At 27.6% G+C, this 23,569-nt stretch overlaps 3 protein-coding genes and 1 pseudogene across 3 annotated transcripts; 1 reads left to right on the forward strand and 3 right to left on the reverse strand.

The window, feature by feature from the left end:
• Nucleotides 1-2,146: 2,146 nt before the first annotated feature.
• On the reverse strand, nucleotides 2,147-3,142 carry LOC114188536 (uncharacterized). The gene is made up of 2 exons (XM_028077109.2): nucleotides 2,830-3,142; nucleotides 2,147-2,683 (listed from the first exon to the last, which is right to left on the reverse strand). The coding sequence occupies exons 1-2, from the start codon at nucleotides 3,106-3,108 to the stop codon at nucleotides 2,147-2,149; spliced, it is 816 nt and encodes a 271-aa protein (XP_027932910.2). The 5' UTR covers nucleotides 3,109-3,142.
• Nucleotides 3,143-5,308: 2,166 nt separating this feature from the next.
• Nucleotides 5,309-6,564, reverse strand: LOC114187636 (uncharacterized; annotated as a pseudogene).
• Nucleotides 6,565-10,474: 3,910 nt separating this feature from the next.
• LOC114187549 (CASP-like protein 2A2) lies at nucleotides 10,475-12,808 on the reverse strand. Its single transcript, XM_028075821.2, has 3 exons — nucleotides 12,514-12,808; nucleotides 11,779-11,896; nucleotides 10,475-10,963 (listed from the first exon to the last, which is right to left on the reverse strand). The coding sequence occupies exons 1-3, from the start codon at nucleotides 12,726-12,728 to the stop codon at nucleotides 10,688-10,690; spliced, it is 609 nt and encodes a 202-aa protein (XP_027931622.2). The 5' UTR covers nucleotides 12,729-12,808; the 3' UTR covers nucleotides 10,475-10,687.
• Nucleotides 12,809-17,359: 4,551 nt separating this feature from the next.
• On the forward strand, nucleotides 17,360-18,543 carry LOC114187060 (uncharacterized). Its single transcript, XM_028075182.2, has 2 exons — nucleotides 17,360-17,902; nucleotides 18,036-18,543. Exons 1-2 carry the CDS (start codon nucleotides 17,625-17,627, stop codon nucleotides 18,370-18,372), a joined length of 615 nt encoding a protein of 204 aa, XP_027930983.2. The 5' UTR covers nucleotides 17,360-17,624; the 3' UTR covers nucleotides 18,373-18,543.
• Nucleotides 18,544-23,569: the final 5,026 nt, after the last annotated feature.

Genomic DNA, 23,569 nt, shown 5'->3' on the forward strand with positions numbered 1-23,569 from the left:
GAAGACAAATGAAAAATGGAAAAAAAAATGTCTTGAAACTATATTATTAGAAGTAAAATAAATTAGTTCAGTTTATTTATTAATATTAATATTTTTATACTATTTATTTTCTTAAGAATAATTTATTATTAATTATTATTTTTATTATTTATCGTTTATTATTTTTATTATTATTGTATACAATCGTACTATATTATATTTTACACATTGTTATATTATATTTTATATATTGAAAGGAATACCTTAAACAAAAGTGAGAAGCTCTTAATATTTTCAATTTCAATAACTATTTAAGCAACCTATTATGATAAAAGCAACTTTTTTTCTCTTAAATTTCACAAGTTTTATTATTTCTTTTTCCTATCACTTCCTTGGCATTTCTTCCTGAATAAGCATTTATTATGCTTGATAAAAAAAATAAGATCCCAGAAGAAGTATATATATATATATATATATATATATATATATATATATATATATATATATATATATATATATATATATATATATATATATATATATATATATATATATATATATACACTCCCAAAATGTGATTTTAATTTAATTAAAATTATGTTTATAATATCTGTATTATAATTTTTTTAAAACTAAAATTATACTAAAAACATTATTTCAATTTAATTAAAATGATATTTTTTCATATTATTTTAAACTTAAACTAATTTCTTTCAATATGATATAGAACGTTTCCTACAATTAATTAGTTTGTTTATATTATGTTAATTGTGAGAATTTTCTATACCAAAAAATAGTCAAATCAATATGATAATTATAAAAACAATAAATTCACCAATTAAATAATAAATAAAAATAAAGAGTATTTTCCCATTATTACTTTGACAATGTTTAGTATTATAAAAAAAATTCACAGCATTAAATATATATAATTTTTATTTTTCTTTTAAAATTGTTTGGAATTAGATTTTTTATCGACGTCAAATTTTAATTATTAAAAAATATGTATCAAAATAAGTAAAAAAGTTGTAAAATAGGTTAAGTTATAAAAGAATGTCAAAAACTAGATTATGTACATTTTATATTAAAATAATAAGTCTTAAAAATAAAAGAAATTTCTCTTCATGGTAAAATAAAGAAAATATAAAATATGTACTAATATGGATACAATTCTGAATGTTTTTTTTTCTTATTAAAAAATAATGATCCACCACAAAAATTCAACAAGTAATTAATGAAGATTCTTAATAATGTCACATGACTATGAAGAAAATTTAACAGTAAGGAAATCTTAAAATGAAAAACTACATTTATTTAATTATGCATAATACAGTTACCTTGTGTTTGGACGAGGTAATTTAACAATTCTAAGAAATTGAAATGTATAGTATTTAAAATTCTTGTAATTGAATTTCCATCATTTTCTAAATAACTTGTTTGGATAGGGTAATTAGAATACCATACATTTGAATTTCTTGTTTGGATAAGACAATTGAATTTCTTATAAAATAAAATTTTATTTTAATAATATTTATTTCAATGTATAAAATTTTTAAATTAAATTTAAAAAATAGTAATGAACTTAAAATATTTAAATAATATTTAATAGTTCAATTTAAAAATATTAGCCAACTTTTTAAAATTAATTAATATTAAAAATTCTGGATCAACAATAATATAATTTATATCAATATCGATTCACTCTATCAAAGAAATATATTATTAATTACTAATTACTTCATTTATAAACAATAAAACAATTAAGTATAAAAATCACAAGCTTAATATATAACGTAAAAACACAATATCATCAATGTGATATAATTAACCCACAAATATAACATAAATCCATAAATTGATATCACAATTAACCAAACTCATTATCCAAAGTTATGATGTCAAGCTAAATAACATGTTAAAATAAGTGTTTTCTTATTTAATATGTTTGTTTTATAATTTTTCCACATCCAACTAGTAAGTCTTTCAACACCCTATTTAGTTCTCTTTAACATCCTGTTTCAGTCCTCTTCAACATCTGCTAGATCTACAAAAGTGCAACAAAATTTATCAATCATAGTATTGTACAATTAATACGAATATGCAGCATACTTAACCAAATACCATGAAATTAATCAATCACAAGAAAATATATATTACATACCATGATTTAAGTTGTAGAAATATGTATTAAAACATAATCTTCCTTCTGCTCAATTGGAAGGGCTTTCACAATAGCTAATTGTTTTGGCATGTCAGCTAACCATTTAACAACTTTAGCCCATTGTTCCTTAGTAAGATTTGGCATTAAACGCACCTCATCTAGCACTTCTTTGATTTCATTTTCATCAACCTTTTCACCATATACATGTGTCAATCGCCTAAAAGACTCAGCCACATCTTTCATTGAAGCAGTCATTAGCTCTTTTTCACTAATCTTTCTCCTTTGAGATTGTGTACTAGTAGAACTTGAAGTAGATTGTGCTTTTCTTTTTAAGTTAGAGTTTGGTTCCTCCAAATCTATAGTAGCATTCAAGTCCTCCAAACCCACAAAATTTACTTCAGTTACCTCTTTACTCATGACTTCATCAGCATCCATAGCAGTTTCAGCTCCATGACCAGTAGCTCTATCTTTAGCACATAAATCCACTATATCATCCCAATTTGGAATTGCTTTGAATCGAAAATGTCTAGCCTCCTTATGCGACTTGAAAATGAAAAGGAAGAAGTCAATAATAACACAACTACAATTCCATACAAAGGAATTAGACCATACAATCACTGTTTACTCAAAGATATAATGGCATATAAAAAAAACAATTGCTACAGGATTGCATGTAAAAGAGTACTTACAATGACATATTCATTCCATACATTTTCATCACCAACTGTAATCATGTGTTTGGTTCCATCCCAATCAAATCCACTCTGACCAAGGATGTCACTTACAACTCCATACCATGATCTCCAAAGTTTGATTCGATTTTTAACATTCTCCCAAGTGACTTGGACTTTGAAGTTGTTGGATAACACTACAGCTGCAGCATTATATGCAACTCTTTTCCAAGCTCCGTCACTCTTATTGCCCATGTTTCTTTGATCTCTTAATACTTCAGCTAACACACGTTCCATCTCCAAATTCCATGAAAAATAACTTCTTGTTTCATCATTGCTTCTTTCTGTCATGTTTTTTTTACCCTTCATATTTTCTTAACCTACACATAACAAATAACTTGCAGAAGTGATTCTAAAAGATAAACAAGAAATTTACAAAACTTATCAATTCAAGCAGAATTCTTAATTTACTGTGATGATCATAAAGATCATGAAATAGCAGATCAAGTTTTGGGCTAGAGCAGTGGCTTCAAACGTACACCAAGAATGCTGAGAAAACCCATTAATTGGAGCAGTGGCAACAGTAGATTCAGAAGATATTCGCACTATATAATATGGTTGAAAACAAGTACAAGATTTTGAACAATACTTAGAAAACAAAAAGACATAAAGAAATCAAAAGGAAATTGCTAGACATTTCACTTTAATAGCACATGCATACCTGAGAACTTTCATATATTATTATCATAAGCAAAAGCAAAAGAACATTTCACTTTAATCGATCCCACAATCTGCTAGAGTTTATCATAACTGTTAGAAAACTCTTTCCTTTTTAGTGCCAGGGTACCATCTGTATACCAATTTTGTTGCTTATATAATAATTGAGTTTTTAATAGGCAATAACATTGGTGTGAAATGGGTGTAGAGTGATTAATCAAGGAAAAATTACAATAATCAAGAAATTATAAGAGAACTACATATGGACTAGAGTGGAAAAAAATATTCAAATCAATACATAAATTCTCAAGATGTGTGTATAATTATTTTTAAAAGTTGTGGTAATTATATTTGATAAGGTTTAATAACAAAAGAAATAGCAAAAGAAAGACACTAATACACTACAGAGAATAGAATGTAGTGTTTAATAATGACACTAATAAAAATAGATTAACTTTAATATTGATCTCAAATATCAGAACTACAAACAGTCAGAACTAAATGCACCCATATTATGCTGTAATCCTAAGTTCCTAGGTTTTCATTTATTAACTAAATTACGGGAATCATAGTTACTGCGACTTTTGAGGCTAGTATATTTTCACATTCATTTTATAGAGCATTTTTCAAAGCAATTACTTAATTTAAACAATGATTCCCTTGATTTTTCAATCAAATTTTATATATAAACTTGTAAAAAGCCAAATCCTATTTTTATAGTTTTCTTAGAGACCATTTTTGCAGTGAAATAGAAAAGTATTAATCTATCAGATATATATTACTTTATTGAGTTTCACAATGGCAAGACATATATACTTTATCTTTCTTTTAACTTTACAATAATTATAAAACATCATCAAATCAGATATAGATTACTTTATTGAGTTTCACAATAGTTATCTTAAAAGTGATATCTAGCATGTTACGATTTCTGATTGAGTGAAAGTGTGAAAAAAAAACGTTTTTCTGGAAGGCAAATAATAGTAATATAACTGTAAGATGCTACTATAAGTGAACACATTTCAGCAACAAGTACATGACAAAACACAGCTCCGAGAAAAACAACAGCCATCCCACTTAAGCAAACTAGCCAGATTCAAAGAAAAATTCAAGAAACCATCGGTCACGAATCCTAAAAGAAATATCATCTTGGCACAACAACATGAGTATCTAATACAACCCACCACACCAGACCCAAAAACCCTCATTCTAGAACTAGGGCAATTCCTTCAAACACAGTAGAGATTGTACATGCCATTTCTGAATCAAATATAATAACATAGGCATACAGTATCTGCTATTTTAATACTGATAAAAAGAATATCTTAGTATTTCAAATGCACATTGTATATGATTCAAAACCTGAAATTATTGAGGGTGCCGAGTGTGTGAAAAAGAAGTCAGACATAAATGAAAATAGATATGTTGAGCACACAACATAAACCACAACAATTGTTATAATCAAAAGATCATATTAGCATAACATCTATGTAACTCAAAGCAAGAATCATATCCTGAACTCAAAGCAAGAATCATATCCTGAAATTAACAAATTCTTGTCAAAAACTCCAGTCTCAATCTCAGATAAAGAAATAATCACATAATGAAATAAGCCAACTAATGACATAAAAGGTGACTTCATCTTTGATAACTAGCAAACATATTCATTGCTAATGTGTCTCGAAATCTTGTCCATTCTTCGGTGACTTGAATAGTTGCAACTTCATCTGTGATATTGTTTTGAATTATTTCCCTTGATAGGGTTAACTCTTCATCTACATTAGCTAAAAGCTCTAGGTCTTGAACTTCTAAAACTTTATCAGTTAGTCCCTCATTTCTGATGAAGTTGTGTAACACAAAACAAGCATTGATAATCCTTATTTGTGTCTTTATATCAAAAAATGAAGGAGTTCTTAATATGCTCCATCGTTTTTTCAATATCCCAAATGACCTTTCTATTGCATTTCGTGCACTTGCATGACGAAGATTAAACAACTCCTTGTAAGTTTGAGGGGTGTTCCCAATCCACTCATTGAGATGATATCTAGTCCCACGATATGGTGCTAAAAATCCAGGACCATTAGTATATCCCGCATCCACAAGAAAGTACTTACCTACAACAGTTTAAAGTAAAAATCATAGGCTTCAATTAAAATTAAATTAAATATTATTTTTAAAAGATATTACCAGTTGGGATTTTAAGTTTATTTTGACGATGTAAAGCATCTCGTAATACTCGAGAATCTCCTGCAGAACCTTCCCACCCAGGTAACACATAAATAAACCTTAAATCTGGACCACAAACTGCCAACACATTTGTAGAGACATCACCCTTTCTATTACGATATTTAGGCCTATCTTCTGGAGAAACTGTTATCGGAATATGAGTTCCATCAAGTGCTCCAACACATTTCTACAAGCAACATACATTTATTAATATGTAATGTCTATACAAATGTGTAAAGTTAATTAATCTAGTATAATTATCAATAAACATACCTCAAACCATCTCCATCTACTTGCATCAAGACCTTCCAGGTTATAAGTATGAAACTTCAAATAATCCTTGCTCACTTTCATTATCGCTCTTAAGACATTATTGAATTGTCTACTTATTGTTTCTTTTGATCTATAGTAACTAAATTGTATCACCCTGTACTTAAGATTGTGAGCCAGGATATGTAAAAACATCGCCACTGCCTCAGTTATTAGAATATTTTTCGTTCTTACCAATCCACCTCTCTCTTGTAAAATTTTACAAAGTTTGAGAAACGCACTTTTACTAACTCTTAGTTGTTCAATACAATCTTTCTCTGTCCCTCTATAAAGACGATTAAGGAAATTACGTTGTTCCAATTCCCAATTACGAGCAGGTTCCTTATCTAAGTAATTATTGTGATACCATACTGCTACACTCATAAACATATAAACAACATAAGCAGCAGCAATCATAATGATTTTCTTAAATTCCTCTCTTTTACGTTTCCTTGAAATAATTGCACCATCATTTATACTAGTATCCATTTCTTAACAATATGTTGGCACTGAAAGAGTAAAAGGAAACAACAATTAGTTAAACAACAAAATCCATATTGAATATAGTATCTAAAAGTACACCTACACTGGTGACCAACTCACTGGCAGGAGAAACTACACCTACACTCAAGCTGTAAGATCTTATCTAGATATGCATGTTGCCAAACTCAACTATGTTACTTTTCCAATGCAAAATCCATGTTATCAATAAAAAAATATATACGCGGGAAATTTAAGACTAATGGCAAGACAACTTGTGCAAATTATAGGATTCTTATCTATGTGCTGTTGCAAATTCAACTTTCATATCAAATAAATTATTTATAGTTACACAGTCACTGCTTGAATTTGTACATTGAAAACTGGGAACATGTAATTCCCAGTAGACTCCATTAAACCTGAATGGGTGAAAAATCCATTCCCGGGTACTGAATATCAAAATCACAAATTATATCTGCCACACTTTTGACTTTAATTCGGATTTAAATATTATTTTGCATAAAATAACAAAAGGTTGATGATATTGACAGAAAATTTTCTGGTATTTCCCTATAAATACTATTTCGTTGTTACTAGTTTCCACCACAAGTTGTTCCCATGACTTCTTCACACTCACTCTTGTTGTTCCTTCTTGGAGTGGCACTTGTTACTACACCAACGGTGGCCAATTTCAACATACCCATTTATGAGCCTCCCCCAATTGGGATACCACCCATAACTGAACCTCCACCCATCTATGAACCTCCACCAACTGAAAATCCACCGCCATTATATAACCCCCCATTTCTCCCTCCACCACTGTTCCATCCTCCATATGAGAAGCCACCACCAGAAAACTAACATTGCTTGCTTAAGTTTAACACTAGAAAACTAACATTGTGACTTGAACATTTCATCGAATATTTAGTAGGCAAATGGGACAAAAATGATAAACACAAAATATTAAACTAACATTGAAACCCAAATCCCAAATGCAACAACCAAATAAGGAAGAACAATGAAAATAAAACAAAAAGTAGAGAAGAAAAGGGAAAGAACAAGTTGTGATGGTGTGAAGGAAATAAAAATGTGGTGGAAGAGGAAGAATGTTGTGTACCTGCAGAGGAGTAGAATATTCGTGTGAGCAAAGCTAGTGAGAGAGGAACAGTGACGGGACTGTGAGAGAGGAGCAGAGAGAGCACCACTGAACCAGAGAGAGCACCAGAATATTCGTGTGAGCAAAGAGTCCAAAGTGTGAGATGAAGAATTTTAAATTCTAACTATTTTGAGGGCATTTCAATTACTACTGTTTTAGTTAATTAAAATTCCTTAAAAAAAATACATGCATTTTAAATACCTTTTAATTTCTCTGTCCAAACAACACATTTTATCACAAAGTAATTTAAATTCTTTAAAAAAATGAATTGACTCATTAAATTACTCTATCCAAACACACTCTTAAGGTAAAAGTTATGCTTCATATCATATCAAATTATAGTTTATAATTTGGTAAAGAGTATAGGTTACAATTTTACATAGAATTGTAGTCTTTATCTCGAATAGGGTTAGTTTATTTAATTTAAAGTGTTTTAATTTTATTTTTTATATACTAATTAAATTTATTTTTTTTTGTTAAATATTTCAAGAATCAGATTCATTAGCTTATGCAAGGAAAATTTGTGCACAATATATAATTTAAATGGACAATAATTTTAATAGTTAGTCTATTCTGTGACCATTATATGCAGAAATTGCTCATGTCAAATTTTCAAAATACCAAAACAAAAAAATAAATAACTATAAGATACGGTTTTGCCAAAAATCATAGTCCATAACTATGATTATACCAAAAATTGTAACCTATATTTTGGTCTTTTTTTTTTTAATTTATCTTTTCTAAAGTTTGCAAGTTATGATTTTACCCAAAATCTTAGTCTATATTTTTTTTTCCGCTAAAGCTTTTAAACTACGGTTATCTATCCAATCAAGCCTTTTTTTTTAAATATCTTTTTATTGGTACAAAAAGATTATTTAACTTTGTCTAATAATAGATTTAATTTCAAGAAAAAAATAAATCTTTAAAAATGCAGTAACATCTTTTAAATTATTTGTACAACTATAAATTTTTAGTATTAGCTAATATTTATATAAGTTTTAGTTCTTTAAAGAATTGAAGTATATAATGACATATGACATTTTTAAAATGTTTGTACAATTATAGATTTCAAGTCTATAAAGATATATAAATTTATTCTTAGTCAATCATAGAATAAGCTTTCTACATAGGATTAAATTTTTAGAAAAATTACTTCTTTATCACAACATTGCATCGTTGTAGAATCTTTGTAACTTCTCTACACTTGCGAAAACTCACACTCTCCCTTCTCCATTGCAGTTGAATTAGTCATTGTTGGCCTCCTCTCCATGGGAAACTCTTCTCCATTTCCATTGTTGATTGTCACGGAACATCTTATTCTCATCTCCTCTCTTTGAGAAGCATCTTTTTCTCATAATCTCTCCATTTTCATCATTAGTGTCACAAGCCATCTCTTATTGCTTGGATGTTTGTTTTCGTCTTTCTTGCATTTGTTTTGGTCTGTTTAATATTTGTTCACAATAAAGAGACACACAATGATGCATTTTGATCTTTATCGCAAGTTCATTAAGGTTGTGCCTTACTCCATTATTGACGTCTTAGTTCATTATTCACGCCTTGGTCCATTATTCATCCACTCTTGTTAAGACTTTGCTCATTGAGAGTCAAAATAAAATAAAAAAATGATGGAATTGTACCTCTCTTTGAAAATAATTATAGGTTACAGTTATTTAATGAAATTGTAACCTATCATAATATAGACAACAATTTTTAACTGTAGCCTATATTTATTCGTTATTTACTATATCGAAATATACTGCAATTCATGAACAATAGTGTAACATCAAAAATAACCCTTCATTGCATCTGAGTCCATTTTTGGTTCATATATATCATTTTTTCAATTTTTATTAAGCATTATATATGTAATCAAAATTTTGTTAAATAAAATATATAACTTTTATATTTGTTTAGGATATTCAAAGTTGGAAGTTAGATAATCAATTTTAAAACCACTTTGTTGTAAAATAATACATGAGGGCTTAGATTTTTAAAACATTTATATATATATATATATATATATATATATATATATATATATATATATATATATTATCTCATTTATCATTTTTAGTGTTCAAAACAAATTGAGTCATTTTACAGCAATAAAAATGGCATAAATTCCTTATTTGAAAATTTATTTTGTGATAATAAGACCGTTAAACAATGTATAAAGTTATCTCTCAATATTATAAAGTTGACATATAAATGTCAGCATGATTAATGATCAAGAAAGATAAATAAATAAATCTAAGATAATAATACTAATTATATGTACATTAATTTAACGTTTAACTTTTTTGAATTTTATATAAACTAAAACCGTCTATAGGTAAAATAATATGAATCTATTCGTAAACTATCTTATTTTAATTAGGAAGTGAATTTAACTTTTTCTAAGGAAGTTTTTTTTTTTTTTTGGATTATACTTAAATCTATCAACTTAGCTGAACACGAAGTTCAATATATCCTATTAATTTTTCACTAAAGATTTATCTTTATTATCATTGTTAATTGTGTAACTCGTTTTATCATAACATGACTATAAAATAAAGTCATCACACATTTCTTTACCATACGAGCAATTCATCAATATCATATTGAAGAAACATTCCTAAATATATATTTTTCTCAGAGTACAAAGTGCTTACTACATTTCATATTTACATTATACTTAAAAAATAATAATATATTTAAAGAAAATATACTTAAACTAAAGATTAATTGATCCCTTTTAATACTATAATTTCACAAACACAACTTTAAAAAAGAAGGTGAAAGCAAAGTTTGTACTTAAGGTAAAACCAAGCACCAGTAAAACAAGTCAAAGGCAGATGCATGAACAGCAGTGTTAAGGTCAGAGGTTTAAAACTATAACTAAACTCACAGTTAAGGTCCTAATTAGCACAACAGCATGTCCTTACATTATTAATTGGAAGCAATTAAGCATACACATACATGAAAACATTGTTATACATAAAGGGTGAGTCAGCCAGGGAAAGCAGCAACCTCAATGGGTGCAGTTGGTCTGCATGCTGCTGGTGCATCATACTTGGTGAACAGCTTGTAAGAGGAAATAAGAGAAAGCAACACATAGCAAAACACTGCCACAAATGTGATAACAATTGATGCTGTCACCTTGTTACAGAATCGACCAAATGATCCACAGGCTGAGCTCCATGTTGTGGCAGTGTTTCCATTCTCTGCTAGGTACAAAACCTCAGTTGACACTGCTCCAGCAGCTAGAACTATGTACGTTAGCACCTAACAATGCAAATTTGACAAGTTTTCAGTTTATGCATCATTAGCATTAACATTAACATCATTAGCTGAGCTGAAGGTCAAGACATGCCAAATCTAGTCGTTGATTGACACAGATCAGTCCAAGTCAAAGATCGAAACGGTTAGTCCAAATTGAAGGTTAAGACTAATCAGTCCCGTCCAAATCAAAGTTGAAGGTGAATTTCGACCGAACTGGACTTAAGTTCAAGATGAATTGGCCTGAACCGAAGGGATAATTCAATTCAATTCAAGATCAACCCTATCCGATTTTCTGAAGATCGAGACAGATCAATTCAGATTGAAAGTCGAGATAAACAAGACTTAAATGAAGGTCTAATAATATTATTCTAAAAAAATTAATACTTTTTTCATGTTTGAAAGTCGAGACTTTTTATTTTATGAACTTTTTTGACCCAGCAACGTGGATCAGGGTCAAATCCGTGGACTATATTGACAAAGTGGCAAAACAGGTCAATGGAATTATCCAAAACATGCCAGAAGATAAAGTGGGTGTTTGGTTTAACTGCTCATTTGCTAGTTCTGATTATATATGAGACTTAAGTTTTAAAAACTAAAATTTGATTCTGGTTTAGGCTACAAAAATTGCTTTTTCACAAGTTTGAACTTCATTTTGAAGGCTTAAATTTAATCCTTATCTGTACTTTTCTAGTCCAAATAGATTCACATACTTGAATTAACCATATCATTATTTGGAGCATTTATAATCTCTTTAATTAGGTAGCTATATATAACACTTTATTGCAGGAAGAAATTAAGAATGAGTGGGATGTGATGACCTGATCAAGCAAAAAGAAAGTCCAAGCTCGAGGCATAGTGGAAGGGCGTGGCATAGCAGCAATAACAACTGAAAATAGAGAGTAACCTGCACAAATGCCATTGGCATGCACCAGATACCTGCAACATCAAACACCCATCAACCAATATAAATCTTTCTCATCCTTTTCCTATATATTCTGATTCAGATCTAAAAAATTCACAATATTTTGTACTGTTAACATTATAGCAGTTTCAATATTTGAGCCTAAAGTTCAACCAAAACTAAGTTAGATTCATCTTACACAATCTCCGCTTAAAACCCAATTATCCAAGCATGAGTGCTTCTAACTGTTAGAAAATGTCAACCAAAAACAAAGTATAAATCCAAATACTATGATAAAAATCAAATAATTCATAATATTTAACCCTTTAAGGGTTAAACAAAGTTAGAGTTGACGGAGTCCCTGGTCAAAGAATTAATTAATCCGTACTTTTAATCCTTAACAGATTGATTAATTGGCAATTCTGAGAATAAAATTGATGACCAATGCAACAGTAGTGACAGAGGTAGGAGATGAAAACTGTTTCACTGCAAGTATATATATATATATATATATATATATATATATATATATATATATATATATATATATATATACACCCTTATTTCATCATCTTATATGTTAAAAAACATTCTAAGAAGTTGAGGAAAAAAGATACATGTAATATTCCTGTACTTGGTAACATATACGTACTTGAAAGCACCAAGGTCAGTGTAATCAACAGAGCCATATTGATTTTGCTGAGAGTTCTTAAGCATGAGAACAAGTGCAGAAACACAGAGACCAACAGGAAGCAAGCGCAGGAAGGTTTCGGCAGTGCGTAGGGTGTTGGTGTTGCCTTCCAATTCATCTCCCATCTTCATCTGCATGGGAGATCTTGAACCTTCCACAACACTTGTTTTCTCCATCCTTGTATACACTAATGTTGTTATGAACAAAAGCTTTTGTTTTTTTTTATGCGTGTGGGTAGGTTTTGAAGAGTATGTTACTAGTTGGTAGAGGTGTTAGGGTAGGCATGTAGGGCATTAAAGGAAAGAGTGGAGAGGCAGGTATGGGAACTGCAACTGCATTCAATGTTGTCTTTATTATGAAGGCCACATGTTCCCAAACCTATCTCATTTTCACTTCTCTTCTCACTTTTTCTTTGTTTTTTTTTTTCATTATCTCTTTTGTGAAGTTTGAGACAACGGAGCACAATAAATGGAGTAAATAATGTATCAGTGCTTCTGCTTTACTTTTCACGTGATGCCATTTTTGAAACCAGTTGAAACATATATTGATAAATCCTAAGTGGAAGACGAAGGAGGAAAACATACACCCATGTATATGTCAAACATGAGTGAAATTCATAGAATCGTGTCCAAAAACCTAATCAAACTTTCCATGGATCTACAGAAAAAACACATGCATGCATTTTATGGCTCTCCTTCACCATGTATTCCATTCCTTAAACATTAATGTCTTCGTTTGATAGCAGTATCTTCCTTGTCATAATTAATATAGAGTCTTTTATGAATATGTGTTGTGTGGATAAGAACCATCTGGATTTCACATGTATGTGGTTTAAAATCAATCTCTATACATGGGGAATGGAATGGTCCATCATGCCTAGGATCACACGAGATGTTCAACTAAGAAATTAAGAATATATATGATCAAAAATATATTTAATTCTAATATAGTATGAATTCTTTCAACTCATATATAAGATTTTATTTAAATATTTCAAATTATTGTTTTTCTTTTAATACCAATATTATCACCATTTGAATTTCTAGTTGATTTTAGAGACACAAAAATGCATGAATTTATTTGATTGTTTTTTAAGTCATGACAAAATACAATTTTAAAGACTAAATTCATAATTTATTTTTATATTAGTTAATTATTATTTGGAATGAAGTCAAACTAGTAGAAAAAGATTTGTATAACATAGTAAATTAATATATTGTTGAAAGAGATATCTATATTTAATGTTGGATGTAATTTTTATTAAATTTAAATGTTTTTTTAATAGGTTAATTGAATGAAAATAATGTTTTTCATATTTTTATTAATATATATATATATATATATATATATAAACAATTTTAAAAACACAATTAGTTTCGTCTCAATAAAATAAATCTAGAAAACTTGGTCTTACAAAATAATATTAATTGATCTTATACACACATAATCGACCATTAAGAAATACTTTTTCTAGCAAAAATATATCTGTATAATAATTAAATAAACACTCTAAGAAAAAACTTAAATAATGATGAAATTTAGTGATTAAAAGTAATTAATCACTAAAATAACCAATTTAAATACTAATTTATAAATTAACCTTAAATAATGATTAAATTTAGTGATCAAAAGTAATTAATCACTAGTGACAAGTTTATATACTAATTTATAAACTAAAAATTATTAGTAACTAAAATTGTTTCAAAAAATTATAATTGATCTCTAAATTGATAATTAAAATAGTTTCTATTATGAATTGGTCTCTAAATTAGTCATTAACATTAGCTACCTAGGTTTTGGTTACCAAAAAATTTAATCTAAATAATTATCGGCTTTTATTTGAACTTTTAATGACAATAACCATTGTTGATATGCAATATGTAATAGAGACTACTAGCTTTCTTATAATATTTTTTTCTTTAAATAGATAAACATTGTACTACTATAATCATATGAGTCAAGTCAATCCACTTTGATTGTATTGCAATAGGTATATAAAATAAATCAGATGAACACAACATTCTTAAGTGAATCAATCCACCAACTTATGATGGGTCGAACATGTTACAAAAATTTTAACTTGTAAAAAAATAAGTCAGGTTAAATTGATTAATTTTTAACTTAATTTGTAATAAGTTAAGTAGTGGGAACCAGGTTTTCTCACTTTGATATTTAAATATTCAAACAAATATTTATTATTTAACATACAATTTTTACAAATAAAAATATCAATCTAAAAAAATAAAATATTAATCTTCTCATAAACACAATTACCCATGTCTCGTATACAACCACAAAATTATTATATTTTAATAAAGCAATTAAAACAACTCCTCAATTTTATGACATTTTCTATATTTTCTTTCTTGATATTAGTCCAACTTTACTTAATACAAAATTAAAAGCAACTCACCATTCTTTGACCATCACCTATCAAAATTTTATTCCACCAATATTTAATCTTTCAATATGCAATATATAAGTTAAATGTAAAGTACCTTACCATATATTCCAAAATTCATGTAATAATATTATTGGTAACTCTTGTACATGTTATTTATACATATATTTATTTGTTTGCTGATTTAAAAAAATTGCAATATAAGTCAATCAAATTTAATTTATGACCACGTAGCCAAAGCAACCTTTCAACTATTTATTACTTCTTAAAGAGGAAACTTAAAAAATATATATATGAATGTTCTTCCACGATTTAGACATGTATCTATTTTGAAATAGTTAATTAGGTACGGAGTTCTAAGTGGTGTCGCTCTTCAGAAGAATTTACAATTCTCTTTCGGAAGAATACAAAGATACATTTCTTCAATTGTGGTTTCAATAATCTAGATGCGTATAAGATAATTTTCATAGCTCTACTTATTTTAACTCTCACCTTATATTTTAGAATATTTATTGTATTATATTGACATAATTCACTTAATGTCAGGATATTAATACCATTTATCATTATTACAAAAAAATATTTTATTAATAATTAATTTTAATGATTAAAAGTTGTTAATGATCAATTTAAACACCAATTTACAAAATAAAAATATATATTGATTACTAACATAATCACTATTATGAATAAAAAATTATAATTAGTCACTAATTTAGAAACAAACTCTTGGTAATAAAAACTTGATAGCTAATGTTTAGTGGTCTATTTCATTCGGTAACTAAAATTTCATTAGTTAAATTTTAAAAACCAATTATATATTTTTATTTTTAATAATAACTATTTTAGTTATTAATAATTTTTTATTTTATAAATTAATATTTAAATTAATCGTTACAGTGACTAATTTTAGTCACTAAAATTAGTTGTTAACGAAGTATTTTTCTGGTATAGAGTTAATAAAAGCTAACAATGTCTAGTTAATTTTTAACTTTAATATAATGTAAAATGTTGTTTTCTTATTTCTAAATGTAATGTAACCTCTTGTATGATTTATATAATGTAATGTAACCTCTTGTACTGCTCATATATATTATTAAAATCTGCCCACAAGAAAAAATCATTTATGTATAAATATAGTGAGAGTACATTTTTAAGTAACTTTATTATATTTTTCAGTTAAATGATTTTAAATATTAAAATTATATTATGAAAAAAAAAATGTAATATCATCTCGTCAATTACTTCTAAAAAACTTGTAAGATATCATCCTTTGGAAGTCATTTAATATGATCTTATCAAGTAATATATCACTAAAAATAAATATAATGTGTTGGTACAGGTGATAATAGTAAATTGTTCTTTACAACAATAAATAATAATTATTAATTAAAAATTAAAGTTTAAGATAGCTTTTAATTTTGAATCTATCATATATATATATATATATATATATATATATATATATATATATATATATATTTTCCTATGGATAATAATTTAAAGCAATAATATAATAAGGGTTATAAGAAAAAAAAACAAGTATTTTTAAAGTGGTAATAACTTGTTTTAGGGAAAAGCCAATAGCTAATAAATGAATAGTTTAGTTATTTATTGTATGAGAAGTGATGATGATAATTAAGATTTGATTGAGAATGGTGATAAGAATGTGATGAAAAAGAAATATGAAAGGAATATACATTTATTTAGTAGTGGAGAAGGTTTTACCCAAAAAGAGGAACTAGTGTCTGTTTGGGTGAAGAGAAAGGCAGACAGAAAAGGATGAAGTTGGGGCCATCATGCCCTTAAAACAACCCAACCAAACAAACAATCCCTTCAAAATATTTCTAATTTCACATTTCTTCAACTCAGTGGGCGCCGCGCATTCCGTTCCGTTTATTAACAATTCAACTCGTGCCCGTTGCCATGTCACCACTTCGACCTTATCCATAACCCTTCTCAAACCTCACTCACCACGCACGCGCTCTCTTTCACACGTTGCTTTCACTCCTTGTCTTTAAAGACAGTTAGAGATTATTAGTAGTATTTCAATTCCTTCTGTGGAAAACGATTATATATGCAGATTTTCAACATATTTTTATTCTATAACTTTCTACAATTAACTGCAAATTAATATTTAATAATTAGTTAAATAATTTTAAAAATTATAAATATTTATAATACTTTGACCCATTTGAATTTTGAGATAAATAATGAAGACCATGTGATGAATTAAATATAATAAGTTGAAGACAAGGTTGCATTGAAACGTGGGAAAATCACGCGCTAGAGATAGTGTTGAACTGAGAACGGAGAATAGAGATAAAGAAAATGATACATTTTTAGGTAAGGTAGAGAAAGTAGAGTGATACATGATGATAGGGTAGGGGGACAAGAGAAAATGAGAAATCATATTCGGATAAAGCCGAATCTTACTGTTTCTTTCCAAAGAAGAATATTAACAACAAAAGTGGAAAAGATCCTTTAATCTTATCCGCCACCTTACCACATTCTTTATAAATCATCCCAACATTTTTCAAACCTTCCATTCCATTTATAGTTCTCACACAGGAAAAAAAAAAGGGTATGCTATATATATTTTTTTATCTGTTTCTTTGTGTGTGATTGAAGTCATAAAGTGCTACCTAGTCAAATTTTGTTTGTGATCAAAATGGAGCAAGCCCAGAAGAAAGAACCAGTTCATGTGTACCATGATGATGTTCTTGATGTTGTTGGGTCTTTCTCTTCTTCTTCTTCTGACTCTTCAACATCATCCTCTGTTTCTGGAATTTCAAGTGGGTTATCCTCATTGGAATGTGACTCTTTTGAAGAGGTGACATCTTCTCCATCATCATCCTCAGCTGATCATCATCATCATCAACAACAACTTGTAGTTGTGCCTGATCCATTCAGTGACATGTCTTCTCTCTTTCAACAACTCCCCATCAAGTAAGTTTCTTGATTTTTCAGACAAATGGGTCAGTGTATAGAACAAAAAAAAAAAGAAAAACCTTAAACTTGGTTTCAAAGAACGATCTTGAATTTGCTGAAGCTTTGTTGTGTTGTGATGGCGGTGTTGCAGGAGGGGATTATCAAAATTCTACGAGGGGAAGTCACAGTCTTTCACTTCACTAACAAATGTGAGGAGCTTGGAGGATCTTGCAAAGGCAGAGAACCCTTACAACAAGAGGTTGAAGTCCTGCAAGAGCTATGGAGGAGGGTTGGCTGAGAAGGAAGGGGTTTCAATGGCGGTTTCCAAGAGGGGAATGATGCATTCTGCAGGTTCAAGGGCTTCGTGTTCTTCTTTGAATGCAAGAAAAGGAAGTGTCACTAATTTCATAGGTAGTAGGCCACCGATTCCTCCTCATAGATCTACCACCGCCAACACCATTCCTAATCAAACTGTGTTGTTTGCATGAAAGGGATTTCAATGGAAGCTTTTGCTGCTGTTGAATTAGGTTTTGTTTTGACTTTTGAGGACACCATGTGAGGTAGATTCAGTAGTTTCTTTTGAGGACCAAGCACTGTTGGAGAGGGGAAAAGAGAGCAACAATTAATCTAGATTTTATTTTATTTGTTCACCTGTTCAATTTTGGTTTATAATTTTTGTGCAGATGATTTTTTTTTTTTTCCTTCTGATAACTACTCCCAGAATGTTATCACAGATTGCAGAGCTACACAAAAATTATAAATAACCTCAAATATACTAATTCAAGCCATGTCTTGCATAAACTTTGTGTGACTTATTTTACTATTTTCTGTCTAAATCGAGCTCATACTGACTTAACTTCTATTTTTAAAAAAAATAAATCTTGTGATTTTTATCGGCTAAAGATGCTACAAAAATAAAATATTAATATTAAAATATATACTATAAAAGCATCACTTGAGATATTTTCAGACTTATATTTTAAAATTTAAATCAAGAATACTTTTCATTTTGTATCTCAAAATATCAACCCGCAGTCCTTTTCTAAAAAAATGTAATGCTTTTCATTCTAAAATATTGTCTTGATGTGTTGAAAATATAATAATCTGCTTGCTGTATCGAGAAGGCCACATTATTAGTCCAAAATGGACTTAGAAATCCAACTGGGCCGTATAATGGACTTTAGAGCTCAGCTTACTTCGTAAAAAAAAGATCTCCTTCCTACACCTCATGTTTTCAATATGCACTCCCATAATTTTGAAAATATCAGTTTTACCCTTATGAAAATAAATTTAGACATTGATAGTTAGGATGCTACTGCCTTAACCTCAAATTTTCTTCCTGCACCTCCATAAAATAAAACGCAAGGAAGAGCGGGACAGGAGCAGAATACGGGCGCTGCTACAGAAATAGAAAGAGATGAACCGAAAGAATAGAAAAGAATAAATTTAATAAATTTATTTAATTTTTAAATAAGGGTATACTTGATATTTCACAATTGAGGTTTGAAAATATGGAGGTGCATGAAGAAGTGTCCAAAAGATATATTGAGCCACTCCATTCCTTTGGGAATTATTTTTCAAAGAATACCAAAATTATATAAAAATCATTCCAAAATAGAGAAAAAGTAACTTCTTTCGAAGTTCAAAACAAATGAATCGTTGAACCCATCCTTACGTAGATTCAACCCAAGAAATTTAGCAACGAAATGGAATAATATCATTTCATCAATGTTACACCGTTTTGTGTCGATTTTTTTGTGTGTATTTTTCAACTTAATGATGCAATCCTTAGTTGATTTTATCTAAATGGGTAAAGTTTGTAAAGTTTACTCGTCACTTTTATAAACTAGTTTATAACTATGATTATTTAATGTGTTTAATATAATAAATAATAATTTTTTATCCATATATATAAATATCTTAAATTAAAGTTTTTTTAAAATTAAAATAATTATTTTATTAATTTTACCATAAGTGACCACATTTTTAACTTTAACTGCTTTTTTTTTTTTTATTTGATCGTTTTTTCGTTTATAATTATAAGTCAACCTACAAAGTAGAAAGACGGATCTTAGATTCCACACAGGGAACCATAACTCCTAAATGTTTAAAAAAATTTAAAATTACATGTAGTATATATTATATTAGTGAAAATTAAGTTAAGTAAATTTTTCCTCGATAACTTATAAAATATAATATTTAATGTTAATAAATAATAAAATATAAAATTAAATATAATAAAATAAATAAAATTATTGAAATAGTTTTTATCTTCTTTTTTTTATTTTTTGAGTTTTTCATAAATCTTCGCTCTCATCTGTTATTTTTGTTGTTTAAGAAAAATAATAATAGTTTAATTATTATTTTATAAATAAAAAAAAAGTTATGTATCATATGTATCATAAATATATTATCATATATTTTTCTTTTTATATTTACTGTATAAAAAATTATAAGTGTAAATGAGTTGTTTTAGGATATATATATATAAATTTTGAATATATTATTTTAGTTTTTCGAAACATATAACTCACAGTTTTACCACCGAAAGTAAATACAAAAAATTTAATTATAAAATTATTTAATTTTACTTTATCATAATAATAATAATTTTATTATTATTATTTGGAGTATTTAAAGTGTACATAAGAAAGAAATACGTAGAGCTTTGCGCAGATGATATATTAATTACTATTGAGTATTTATTGGTTTGTCACTTTTAATAAAATCTATCTTTTTCATGGTATAATTTTATTAAATTTGAATTTAGGAGCTTATTTGAAAGATCTAAATTCAGTTTCATTTACATAAAAATATTATTGCATATTCGCTTATTTGTTTTATATTGTTCATTCACATTACTTTAGTTTTAGTAATCACGGTTCAATTAGTAAGCATGATGCAATTTTAGTTTTTATTTTTATTTATTTGTTTTAGTTGTTGTGGTGGATACTGAATGTGATCCAACTAGAAAAAAAAAAGAAAGGGAAAAGTTTGGTCTGGTAACCTAATTCTTGCATTATAAACCCAATTTAATAGTATAATTAATATAATAAGTTCAAATTATATCAATTTGTGGACCAGTTATCATGTTTAGTCATTAGCCCTATAGGTTGCAGAGACAATAATGGTTGAACCACGATTAATTATAAAAACTAATTAGGTTAGATATAGTTAGGTTATGTCTTTAATTAGAGTTAATCTTATTGAATCAGAACCAGCTCAGTGATCTTAAATAACTCATTTTGAAAGATAATATAGAATAATGCTATTGAGTATTTTGAATCTTCTATGCCAGTACAATTTATTCAGATTTAAATATCTTTTCAATCACTATAATACATTTGGATCCACCACAACAACTATTATTAAGGGTAATTTTTAAGTATCACTGAAATTAAAAGAATCAAAAAGAACATCAAAAGTATTATAAAATAACAGAATTTTATCCATGAAACCTATATGTTATCTTATAACCACTTAAATTTATTTTATTTGGTAGAAAATAAATATACATTATTTGATTTTGTTTCAATTTAGAAATGTCAATGGCTTGTTGTATAATTCATAGTTTCTTACTTTTGTAGTGAATATTTTAAATTTTTAGTTTTTAATTTGTATCTCAAATAAATAATTCTCTGGTTCGCGATAAGGATATTGATTTTCTTATATTGTTAAAAAAAAATAGTTTTTAAATCTATCCCTTCACAGGTGACAAATGAAAGACTAAGCTTAAGCGGTGTATTAAAGAAAAGTAGAAAAATATTTATTATTATTATAAAAAGGAAAGAGATGAAAAAACCAAAAAAAAAGAGATAGCCTGGTTTAAAAAATAAAACGAATTTTTTTAAAGACTATTTAACATAAAACTAAATAAATAATTTTATTACTAATTTAACTAAATAAATAAGGATTATCTGATTTGAAGTTTGAAACTCTGTTTTAGCCAACGTTTGAGAGGAACAAAATGTTTCAACTTTAAGACAACATTTGTTATATTATCTTTTTAGAATTCAGACTTTCATCATGGTTTTATGATTAAAAAAATATTACAAAAAAAAACATTAAATAACTATACTAATTTATATATAGACAATAATTGCATAAATACTATTTTGTAAATAAAAGTTATTGACATCTAAAATGATTTTTATTATTAATAAAAAAAATTAATTATTCTGTGAATAAAGCTAGTAAGCTACTTACTATTATTAATGTTAGAGAATAATTTAGATTGTGATTTATTTATTTTTACTAATAATAAAAAATATCTTTTATATCAATAAGGTTATAAAATAGTCAATGATTAATTATTTTTTGTTAAGTTAATTGTTATTTTAATAATTTTCTTGTAACAAAGCAAAATATATTTAACTTCAACTCTCACTACATGAGATTATTGAGTCTAGAGGAAGAAGTATTATTGATAAGTTTATTTGAAACATTTCTTCTTATTATTTTTGTTTTAATCATTATTATTAGTCAATTAATTGTGCCGGAGAAGAAACAAATTCACATAATCTGTTATGCACATGCAGAGCAACAAATTATGTTTGCATGCCAACTTTTCTGTATGTGTTCTTGCCTTTTTCTGAGAACATAATAATTTTCTTTCTTTCCCCCCATTTTCTCCTTCATCTCCTTCTGTCTTTTTGTTGTTCAGTTTTTAATTGTTCTATTTTATGTTGTTCCATCATTTCTCTCTTTGTTGTTTCTCCATCTAAATCATTAAAGAACCCTATGTTTGTTGGTAGATTGACTTTGTGGTTAAAATACTTACCTTTTTCAGTGGGGTTTGAGAAAATAGAAAGGAAAAAAATAGAAGAAAATTGTTTAATATAGATATTGAAGAAGTTGTAAAGTAGGAACTTATTAGAAAAGAAAGAAAAATGACAAAATTATTGAACATTAACGTTAGACAGCACAAACATTTCCAATAAAACTATTATAACAAAATAACTATTTTCAGTTACATGTAATTATCTTTTTTTTTAAAACAATTTGTATCAAAAGAACATTTTTTTAAGTAATGTGAACTCATATATGATGCTTTCTCTAGATAAGATTAGACTTTGAGAATGATACCGCAAAAAATAAAATGCAACAAGATTAAATATGTTTTCGGTCTTTTAACTTTGACTGAAAATTGAAATAAGTCCATCTTCAAAATTTTAACCCAATTTAATCATTCAATTTTAGAAATGTGCGTGAATTTAGTCTTTTTAATCCAACTTTATTAAGTTTATTTGGTTTATATAACACTTCGAACGCGTTGCATGATAGCATTAGAGTTGTTTATACAATTTGACACAATTTCCCTTCAATGTTAACCGAATGTTAGCTAAGAAATGTGTTTGAAATATCAAATAAACTTAACAAAATTTGATTAAAAGGACTAAATCTACACATTTTTTAAGTTGAGGGACTAGATTGGGTCTAAGTTTCGAGACTAATTCTAAATTTCACTTAAAGTTAAGAGACCAAAAACATATTTAACCCAATGCAATAAAAACTTGAGTTCAAATGAATGTGATAGCACAAAAGGATAACATACATTTTGAAAAGATAGTATATCATTTTTTTTATACCCCACCTAAATATTCAAATATTTTACATTTAGGCGGAGAGATTCATGCATAAATTATAAAAAAATATTTGAACATGTATATATAAATTATAATTAAG

The sequence above is a fragment of the Vigna unguiculata genome, chromosome 6 (assembly GCF_037176805.1).
Source record: "Vigna unguiculata cultivar grain cowpea cultivar isolate G323 ecotype 2 chromosome 6, ASM3717680v1, whole genome shotgun sequence".
NCBI classification, from domain to species: domain Eukaryota; kingdom Viridiplantae; phylum Streptophyta; class Magnoliopsida; order Fabales; family Fabaceae; genus Vigna; species Vigna unguiculata.